The sequence below is a fragment of the Enhydra lutris genome, unplaced genomic scaffold, assembly GCF_002288905.1.
Source record: "Enhydra lutris kenyoni isolate GAN:26980312 unplaced genomic scaffold, ASM228890v2 scaffoldscaffold41, whole genome shotgun sequence".
NCBI lineage: Eukaryota > Metazoa > Chordata > Mammalia > Carnivora > Mustelidae > Enhydra > Enhydra lutris.
The window spans coordinates 4721895-4733259 of NW_019154125.1; the positions used below are offsets into that span (position 1 = coordinate 4721895).

The following is an 11365-nucleotide window of genomic DNA, read 5'->3' on the forward strand; positions in this document are numbered from 1 at the left end:
AGAAAACTGGCTTTCTTCTGAGGAAAGCCCCGGCCCCGTAGCATGCTGGTAAATGTTTAATATCTGCCTCTGAGGGGTGGCGGGAGGGCCTGAGTTGTTTTGTTTGTGTATTTTCTTGATGTAAATACTTCCACCATAATAGATTTTTAGCTACCAATATGATCTCACTAGATGCGGAGTTTGAAAGAGAAGGTCAACAGTACCCTGCTCTATAGAATGTTTTCTCATATGGACACAACGGATAGCACAATTCACGGTACAATGCAGTAAAATAATCAGGAAGGGTTGAGTTTTTAATTTAACTTAAAATGTATACAATTAACTTTTAATAAAGGCTGGGTTTAACAACCGACTTGCAGAATTTCTAGAAATGTAACCGCGAACTCTCCCCAGCTGGTACAAGCCAGCTCCAGGACCTCACTCCCTCCACCCGCTCTTCCTCATCCACATAAAAGGGATGTGTATAGAAGAGAAATTAGAAATCAAAGCCGGAGAAATTCAATTTAAACACAGGGGTGCCTGAGTGGCTCAGTCAGTTAAGCGTCTGCCTTCGGCTCAGGTTGTGACCTTAGGCTCCCAGAATGTGATCTCAGGGTCCTGGGATCAAGTCCCACTTGGGACTCCCTGCTCAGCGGGGAGCCTGCTTCTCCCTCTCTGCCCTTCCTTCTTCTCCTGCTCACTCCCTGTCAAATAAATAAATAAAATCTTTGAGGAAAAAAAAAAGAAAAAACATAAGGATGACTGTGCTAATAGTAAAAATTTCCATTCTCAGAGATATTTTAGAATCAACAAGAGAGTCTTCAGTGTTGAAGAATCATGCATAGTCCTACCACGGTGCTAAAGACAGTTCTAGATTAATTTCTTAAGCACCCCGCAAATCTAAGATGCACTGCCTTTCTTAAACTATCACTTACAAGAGCTCCCTCATCAAGAATTTATATTTTAAATACAAACTGATAAAGAGTTGCCACTAACGAGGATTTTCTATTTCCCGTTATCTTAATTGTGCTCATTTACAGCTAGTTATCAGTACAGGAAACATACGAGTGTAGAGCATTCTTCTTTGTACCTTAATTAACCGATTTAACCAATCAACCTCTATCGCCTAGGGCTTCCCACATGCAAGCACTTATTATACTACATATTAATCAATAGCAAAGTAGAGCCATGTCTCTAATTACTAGAATCGAAAGAAACCGTCAGAAATAGATTTACGACTTATCATCACATCCATTGACCTCATATCTCTTACGAGAATCTGATAGCTAAAATCCTATTCCAATACCTCTTGTTAATAAAGGAACTGGGTGTCTGTAGGAAAGTATTCATAATGCACATACCCATGAAGGGAGTGGAGAGAAGAAACTCAAACACTTAATTCTACTTTATAATTCTGAAATACAATTAATCAGGAAAACCATTCCAAAGAATACTCCTCTATGCAGAAAAGAAAAAACAGAACAAAACAAAACAAAACAAAACAGAAAGAAAAGAACAATATCATTAACACTGCCATGATCTTGCCCTGCTTCGCAACCCCTGTTGCCCACTGGCCTTCACCCTTGTATCTCTTTCTCAATAGACAGACGCTTTTCCTCCAAATCAAGGAACTGGGGATTCTCTCACCAGCAGCAAACACAACAACAATCTACTTGTTCAAAAGTTTCACCTTTCCTATGGCATTGAGTAAGATGCAACGCTTTCACAAGAATTATTTATGCCCATCTTAAAATATCTGTTCTCCAATTCTCGACCTAGACCGTAAGATAAAAATGTTCTATCAAAGGGATCTAGGGCCTGTGTCCTATTTTATTTTAGTATGTTTGCAAAATGTACCAAATTAAAAATGTAAATGAGTTTGTGTGATGTGTCATTTGCTTGTACTACATTTTAACTGGCATTGTGAATACTAATCATCGATAAAGTGTTATCTTTTAGTCTAATGTTATATTCTGTTGTAAATGCATGAAGATTCACACACATTAATACCAATTAGTGTTAATGGGAATTAGAAAGCATGAATATTTGATGCACCTAAGAAAGAAGGTCCACTCAAACATTATCAAGTTTTTGCTAAATGGTCTCCCTAAAATTGACATTCAGAACACCTCCAAAATGATGTTTGAAAAATCTCACTTTTTAATATAAAATCACCTCCAAGTGTGACATGAGAAGTATTACAAGAAAATCAAAATGAGCAATTAGAAAATAATCATTTTCGTTGTCTTTTTCATCTTCTCCTTGTTGTCTAAACTACCAAAAAGTCCTAAAAAGCTACCCATTAATGAGCTTTCCTTTCGAAACAATTAATATATTTATTCTCCTATTCCATATCACCTCCACAATGACATTAGGCAGCTAACTGTAAAATATGCCAAACTAAAAGGCAGCCAATTCTGCAGCCCCATGTCAGGGCTCCCCTTGAAGCAAGGAGAACACAGCTCAACACAGCACACAAAGCACATAACCTTAGATTAAGGCTCCGCTCTCTCAAATACATTCTGTTTCCTTTCTTCCTGGACTCTTCCATTGTGCTGGTGATCTGTTGGCTCCATTTTTTTTTTTTCTGCCTAGCACTATTATTGTTTCATTTGGACACTGGAACCTTGGGAGAAAGGAAGGGACATTCTTCTACTTGTTTATCATCTTGCGTTAAAAGCCCTCAAATTCTGTGTTTTCTGTTCTGGCTTTTGTTTTTATCTTTAATAAGTCATTGTTACTAAGTAACAATTGAATCCTGCTATATTAGGCAAAACATACTTCACCTGATAAAAAACAAATGCTTAAGAAAACAGTCCAAATATACATATATAGATCTGTTCTTATTCCTGCTCATGCATGTAAACTCTTGCAAAGAAATTCTGCAAAGTTTATATTAATGTGCATTTTGTCTCTAATACCCAAAGCTCAAGTAATATTAAGTCAGAATTTCTTATATTGAAAGTATTTGAAAGTCTTCCTTATGTAATCAAGATAATTGTCCAAATTTTTCCTAGAATCCCAAAACATACATTGTAAAATTTGTAACAGAATGGTGGAAAAGATGAACAAAGTAATTTTTTTTTTTTTTTTAAGTAGAAAGTACTAATGAAGTTCTGGGGAAAGAAAGTAATTTATTTCTCAAAATCTTATGATATGGATTACCCTTTTAGGGGAAAACAAAACAAAACAAACAAACTAGGCAAAAGAAAAACCAACATGGAAGTGACCAGAACGAAAATGATTTGATTAAAATTGGGGAAAATTCCAAAAAAAAAAAAATCAATAGCACTTGACATTTTATGAAGAATAAAGTAAGACAAGTATAGACAAATATTTCCATGTTGGAGCGTTTACGCTCTCTCTCTGTCTGAGTGATTTCATCCAGGGCTTTAAAGACCAGTGTTGCTCATGAGCCTCAATTCTGAATATTTAGTCCAGTCTTACCCTCTGAGTTCCAAGCTCATAAACCTTACAGGTACTCGGCCTTAGGTATCAGAATCCCAAAGTGTCTCCAACAGAACCTTTATGCCTCCAGGCAAACACTCCTGCTCCACCTTCACCCCCACAACACCCAATTCTCGCACTCTCAGTGAAAAGCACCAGTTACATTCTGTTATACAAGATGTGTAGATCAGCAAGTCCTAGGCATCCCACCTCCTAAATCATGTCTCAAGTCCATACTCTCCCCATCTGTGCTGTTATGACATGTGCCTGACTTGCATTATCTCTTGCTCAGAATAACGAAGAGCATCCTGTCTCCCATTTCCTCTGGTTTCCCTCTAATCTGTTCTCTACTCAGCAGTGAGGGTATTTTGAAATGTAAGTCAGATGATGGCACGACTTTGTTTAAAATGCTCCAATGGGGACACCTGCATGGGTCAGTGGGTTAAGCGGCTGCTTTCAGCTCCTGTCATGATCCCGGGGTCCTTGGATCAAGTCCGGTGTAGGGCTCTCTTCTTGGTGGGGAGCCTGCTTCTCCCTCTGCCTGCTGCTGCCCCTGCTTGAACGCTCTCTCTCTCTCTCTCTCTCTCTCTGACAAACAAATAAATAAAAATTCCTTAAAAAAAAAAAATACAGTGCTCCAATGGCTCCATATTGCCCCTTAAACAAAGTCAGGTGTCATAGCACATGGCCAATACCAGCTCATAGCACGCAGTCTCTCCCACTGCACCCTAGCCACACCGGACTCCTGTGCACCTAGGAACACACTATGCTCTTTTAAAACTGGCGACTCTGACCATTTGGTTTCCTCTGCTGAGAATGACCAAGAGTTGGTCATGCGAAGAGAGGCATGACCAACTCCTGGTCATTCTTTCAGACTCAGCTTCCAGATTCTGGGAAGTCGTCCTGACCACCCCATCTAAGAAGAACACTTTTCATCTCCTTAATGACACGGAACAACATCTGTGAGTACTTAATCTTTGTTTACTTATTTATTGACAACCCTTCAGCCCTCAGATATAATTCACACCAGTACGCCCCCTGCTTAGGGACTCTGAATATTTGTTCAATGTTGTTGATTATTTCAGATCCAAGAAGCATAGAACAAAGTAAAGACAGTGCAGACTCGAATCTGAACCCTGGTTCCAGCTGTATGGTTCTGGGCATGTTACTCAAACTCTCTTTGCCTTAATTTCTCAATCTCTAAAACAAGTGGTGGTGACAGCGATATGATTTCATAGACATAAAGTACCTAGAATAATGTCTGGCACATTAAAAAATTCAATAAAGTTTAGTATTCATCTATGCATTCATTTATTCTCCAAATATATACTGAGTGCTTACCCTTTGTAGGGTAGAGTGGAGGATCCCGTGAGTAAATCAAAGTCTTTGCCCTTTGTGCACTTAAAGTCCAGTAAAAGAATTAGCACATACACAAAGAGATAAACACAAAGAAATATAAGATTAGTGTCCTAAGAAAATAGAAGAATAAAAATAAAAGATTAGTATTCGTTGGCTAGGGCTATCATAATACAATAGCACTGAGTGGCTTAAACCCCAATAATTATGTGGTCTCACAGTTCTGGAGGTTGGATATCTGCAGGCTAGACTAATAGGGTTTTGGCAGGATTGTTTCCTTCTGAGGGTCAGGAGAGAGAATCGGTTCCATGCTTCTGTCCTAGCTCCTGGTGCTTCTCTGGCAAACTTTGGCTTGTAGAAACATCACATTAACCTCTGCCTTCCTCATCATATGGCATTCTTCCTGCGTGCATACCCGTGTCCAAGTTTCCTCTTTATATAAGGACACCAGTCATACGGATTAGGGCCCACCCTATTCCAATATGACCTCATCTAACTAAGTACATCAGCAATCATCCTTTTTCCAAGTAAGATCAGATTCTAAATTACCAGAGATGAAGACTTCAAAATAAAAATTGGGAGGCAGGGGTGTGGGGAGGTACGACACACAAATCAACCTATAACAAGACCATAAGAATAGACTATTTCCCAAGCAAATCCAATACTTCGAATGTATACTTAAATAACAAGATAATAAGAGAGCTATAAATGGATCTGGATTTGTTAAAAAAAAAATTGCTAACGCAGAATATTTTAAGGATTTCAACGGCAACCATGTTATAACACCAGTCTCGTTATTAAGCATAATTTCATTTCCTTAACTGTTCCTCAGTTTCATAAAATGAACCAGAGTTTTTCAATAAAGAGGAGGAATGGAAACTAAATGATTAAGGATTATATTTCATAGGAGAAAAGAAGAAAGAGCTGATAAATGAAAAACATGTTAAAGCAAAAGTATCAGTATATCTACATAGCAAAATAAATGTATCTCTGCATCCACTGCCAAATATGTAGTCCAGATGAGTGCTATATTTCATAAAACTAAATTTAAAACATGTTACCACAAGGACACCATCATCATTCAGACACCTCTCAACACATTTTTACCTCAGCATGACTGGGTCACAGGTGGTGACAAGATAGCTTGAATGTGGTACGGAGAGAAAGTTAACTTGGTTTTCACTGTGAGGGAAAAAAACAACACTAGTTTTCTTTAATTTGAAAGGATGGTCTCTAAAATAAAAACATACAGACTATGAATGTGTTCAAAGCTGTGTGTTTTCTATAAATCTTCTAAAGGTTTCTGTTACTATAGGTCTGTAAAGCAAAAGTTTCAAATTTTGTTCCACTGATTATTAGGCCTAAAAGGCATATGGCTGTCACCTTTCCATAAAGTGACACAATAAATCTCTAATAATACAACAACCAGGGACAAAAGTTCTGTCGAATGTGTCTTCAAGTCTCCTCTGTGATGTGAAGAAAATGTCTTAAGCTCTGTGGAAACAATCTCTGCCAACCCAGTAAGTTCAACACGTCAGTGGGGCCCCTATAAGAAGATGGCTCTGTGGCGTGCAGAGTCAATTTTAGACTTTAAAAAAATGCAATTAAGACTTCTTTAAATGTGGCGACTAAAAAAGATTTACTAAAAGCCAATGATCAGGTGTTCCTTTTTATTTCTAGATTACACTTACATGATCATAGAATACACATTATTTGAAAACAAGCAAAATGAAAAGTATCCTTACAAAAATATATATTTAAAAGTCCTTAGGTGACCCGATGAATCCATTACACAGTGGTGAATGGCTTTTTCAGAAAGGATTACTTGGCACAGTTTTCTATGGATGCGCATTCAGGCTTCTCAATTCCTCTGTAAATTCATTTAGTAGAATTAAGAACAGGAATGTAAAATCTGGGGCAAATACACAAATTTGCTTAGGGGTAGAAGCATAGAGAAAAAGTAAGGATGGGAGATGACCAAGAGAAAGAAAGTAGAAAGACCGAGATTTTTACAAAGCAAAGCTCACCCAAATACACTAGCCTAAAAATGAGTTCTCTCCAATTCCTATTCCCAACCTGATGTTTCACTCCAGAGCAGGGTTTGGAGGAAATGCGAATGAGATAATAAAAACCTTCCCTTGTGTCTTTAACTTTTAGAAAGAGTTAATGTGCCATCTTTTAATGACCTGCATAGTTACCCTTAGTCATTAGAATGTAGATTCTTTTCAGCAAATGTGTTCTCCACATGCCATTCCCCTCTCAACACCCACTCTTATTTACTGCTTCATAACCTCCAACTTCCAACAGTTGGTGGGAGCAGGAAAAAAAAAACATGAAAGGGGAAAAAAATGACAGCTGGTTTCAGTGGAAAGAACACTAGATCTTCTTACCCAGTTTTTACCGGTTTTACCCAGTGGCATGTTGGAGTTGGCTTATACCCGCTCAGAGTCAGTTACATGTTTACAATTTTGTGAGCCAGTTGTTAAATTAGAGCAATTATTAAAATTAAATAATATAAACTTAAATTTAAGTAAATAATATTAAAACAGAGGTACTAAATATTTAAAACATATCCCTTCCTATTTAACTATCTTAGTTTCACCATGCTTTTGAGGTTATTTATGCCTATTTTATCTGTATGCTAGAAATACTATGTAATGGTGTACCTAAAACTGGCCAAGCTGGGAATATTTACACCAAAGAAATTGGCAAATGCTAAAAATCAGGGTGTAACTCTGTTCTGTTGATGATCTAGGCTTCAGAAAGCCATGGAGAATGTTTTCTAGTAACATACTTTAAACCTAAAATGTGTCATGTCATTATCCTGTCAATGGCACACAAAAAAACTGAGGAAATTTTCCAGCATGTGAAAATGATTACCCAACTCAGCAAAGAAATCTGCTGAAAGAGGAGGTCATTGAGAGGACGTGACTGCCAGTTGACCCTCGAGCTGGACCAGGACTATACAAGCCTCCTTACTCCTTCCCCTGTCCTTGAAATATACATCTTGCCCACTATTGGTGTCATTTCAAGGACACAGCCTTGAGAAAGCAGTGTGCTGTTCAGACCATCCAGATGATATACCTGAGTGAACCCAGTGAAGGACTCTGTTAAAGTTTCTAGAAGGTGGGGCAATGACCTACTCATCTTGTAGCAACTTCATGTGTAAGTTACCTTGCTTATGAAATCTACCACTTACCAATCTGGAGTGGCCTGCCTCTTCCTTCAGTCTCTCCTCCTTTCCCTATATAGGGCCAGTTCTGAATTTCACCCCAGAGGTTTCTGAGGTTGTGAACCAACATCACATCACTGATGGAGTGAAACTCCAATACTGGCTTCCTTGTTTCACTTTCCTATTACCCCTCAAGGTAAATAAAGACATCATCCAGCATTCATATCAGAACTACAGAACCAAGTGTTAACCAAATTCAACAAAAAGATCTGCAGCATCGGGGACGCCTGGGTGGCTCAGTGGGTTAAGCCGCTGCCTTCGGCTCAGGTCATGATCCCAGCGTCCTGGGATCGAGTCCCACATCGGGCTCCTTGCTCAGCAGGGAGCCTGCTTCTCCCTCTGCCTCTGCCTGCCACTCTATCTGCTTGTGCTCACTCTCTCTCTCTCTGACAAATAAATAAAATAAAATCTTTAAAAAAAAAAAAAAGATCTGCAGCATTAAACTGGCTATATAAAATTTATGATAAAGAACATTACATATATTAGTAGCCATAGTAATATTAGTCAAGTGAATGCTACACATTCTTTAAATACACTCTACATAGTGTATTATACAGTATCATAATGTAATAATGTATGTAATATAACACATACTTGTTTTGAGATCCAATTATTAAAGGTTTACCATCACCCCTGTCTACCATGAGAAAACTATTGATTTGGAAAAGTTGTTTAACTCTGAGTATCATCTTCCTTATCTGCCAACTAGTGATATGAGTGCCTTCCTCAGAGGATAATTTTAGGAGTAAAATAAAATAGTTTATGCTAAAACCCTGTGTGGATTACAAATGTTAATTATTATCAAACATTCAGCAAATACATTTCAGCTCCTAATATGAGCTCTCTTAAGAATTCTCAAGTTTTGCAAAGATGAATAATGTTGAATCCTTCTCCTCAGGTTGCTTACAGTCTAGAGATGAGAGAGGCAAATAAAAGGATATAAGAAGATGAGATATGATCCAACAGAGAAAAAAGCAAAGTGCTATGCAACTCGAGGAAAAGAAGTGAATGCTTTTACCTGGAGCACCAGGGAGCACTTCACTGAGAAGGTAGAATTATGAGGTAAGTTTTGAAGAGTCATTTGCATTTGTACCAGTTGAGATGGTGTATGTGGAAAGGGGAGGCATTCCAGGCTGATAGATGAAACACCAAACATATCATCATCACATGTATTATAATACCAACTAAGGAAATCATAATTGTATTGATAAATCCACTGCATCAAAAACCCTTACTTGTTATTTCCATGTACAACAGAAAGAATTATGCCATTATACATTATGCAATCCAGTGTGCCTAACGATAATCTTGCATAGTCAAGAGTTGACTAAATATTTATTCAGTTTTTTCCAATTTATAAGCCATGTTCATTTCTAAGAACTGAAGTGTAAATTATCCTAAGACCTTCTTTCCTTAGTGAAAGAAAACATTCATGTACAGGTGATTTTTTAAGTTATTTTTCAGGAAACTCCTCTGTATAATATGTCCTCAACAGGACAGAAGGGACTAGCCTATAGACATAAAGAAAACTTGCCCCTGATTGCAATTCTATAAATACATAAATCATGCACCTGTTATGTAAACAATGAAGAACAGGTCTAAAGTGAGGTTTTAATGGGAGAGTGGAACACTGAGGCAAGAGAAAAGTGAAACCTTTTAATACATTCATGGGAACAAGGGCTAACTATCAAAGAAAGAGCATTATTTCATCTCTCAGTTAATGAGTCCTGCAAGGGTTGACATTACTCAGTAAAGTTCACTGAAAAGATTTTCCCCTTGCTAGTCAAAATACGCTAGTTAATGTTTGTGACTTTAAAAAACAACATTTTGAAGAAAGCTTGGCCAAGCATGTACAGAATTTAAGTGTAAAAGGAGAAGATGTCTATGAATCTTTCACACACACAAGTCTGACACGATGGGTCTGTAGCCTTGACCTCAAGTGACAACGGAACAGACCACAGATCCAGTTTAGGTCCCTATAGGACATATGTTAGAAAAGCACCCCCCACACACACACACACACTGAAATGAAAGCTTTTTCCCCTTCACTCTGGATCTCTCACCTCCCAGTACGTGCTCTCCCTCGGCAAGCCACCCTGCCAATGGAGCCTTCCACTCTGTTCTCTCCCTGATGACAACTGTCAGTCTGTCGCTGTCTGAACCTGCAACATTTCAACAAAATCTAAAAGGAAATTGATAGCGCAGGGGCTGAAATACTCTAGTTTAAAAACACACAGCCAGACCTCCTCCCTGGAGATCCAAGACTCCTCAAGCACCACCTTTCAAAGTGCTGAAGGTAAGAATCACCCTAGTCTTAACTATAAGAGTTAAAGCGGTTTCTGTCTGCTCAGAACCTGAGCACTCGCAAGCACCTTCTAATTAAACAACGTTACTGGAAATCATCCCGAGAAGAAAGAGCCCACAAGCCCCGGGGAAACTTCAGCAGCAAAGCGGAGGGTGCTAAAGCCAGCGGTCCAGCCAGGGGTGGGGTGCGGGGGGGCGGTGCGGGGAAATCGCTCACTCTCCCGCGCCGCCGCAGCGGCCCCCGGACCTCCAAGGCGACGCCCGCAGGGTGCGCGGTGACCCTCCGAGCGCGGGGCCAAGAGGGAGAGACCGCGCCCTCCCGCAGGCAAGGGCGACCGGCTGAGCGCCGGGGGCGGGAGGGCTGTGAGAGTCCGGACGGCGGGGAGGCGGGAGCCGCCAGGAGCTCCGAGCTCACACGCCCACCCGGCGCCGGGAGGTGCGGGTCCGAGGGTCCGCTGAGAGGGGCCGGGGAGGCCGGTCCCAGGGCAGGCGGCGGTCCCGGGACGGGGGCGCGCGGGGCACTCACCAGCTGCAGCGCGCAGAGGCAGATGAGCGAGCAGCGCCCGGTGCAGCAGCCCATGGTGCCGGCGGCGTCCGAGCGGCGCGCGCGGGGAGAGATCTGCGTCCTTCGGCGCCGCGGCTCCCGACTCCGGAGCAGCCCCCGCCCGGCGCTTGCCCGGCCCGCGGCCGCCACTCGCGGCTCTTGGGGTCTGGGCTGGCGCACCGCCTTTGTTAGTTTCCCGGGCCGGCAGAGGTCAGTCCAGCGCGCTCGACCCGAGCGTCTGGCGGGGTCCCTGCCTCCCACTGTGCAGGTCTGCTTCTTGGGGAGGGGGAGCCGGGCGGGCGGGGCGGGGGGCGGAAGGGAGGCTACAGATGGTGAGTGGGTGGAAGTCTGTTTAGGGGAGGGGAGTATGAGGAGGTGGGCGTCTGAAAAGTGGAGTGGGCTGTCTGGGTTGGGGTGTGTGTGTGTGTGTGTGTGTGTGTGTGTGTGGTGGGAGGCGATGAATGAAAGGGAGTGCCGCTGAGGAGGCTCAGCCAGTCTTGTTA

The 11365-nt window shown here is 41.0% G+C and overlaps 1 protein-coding gene across 1 annotated transcript in view; it reads right to left on the reverse strand.

Moving 5' to 3' along the window:
* Positions 1 to 10898, reverse strand: part of LOC111155390 (sodium/potassium transporting ATPase interacting 3) — a 618988-nt gene extending 608090 nt beyond the window's left edge. Inside the window, exon 1 of the mRNA XM_022515541.1 lies at positions 10845 to 10898. Within this exon, the coding sequence (XP_022371249.1) occupies positions 10845 to 10898 (54 nt within the window). The remainder of the gene's footprint in view (positions 1 to 10844) is intronic.
* Between the last annotated feature and the right edge of the window lie 467 nt (positions 10899 to 11365).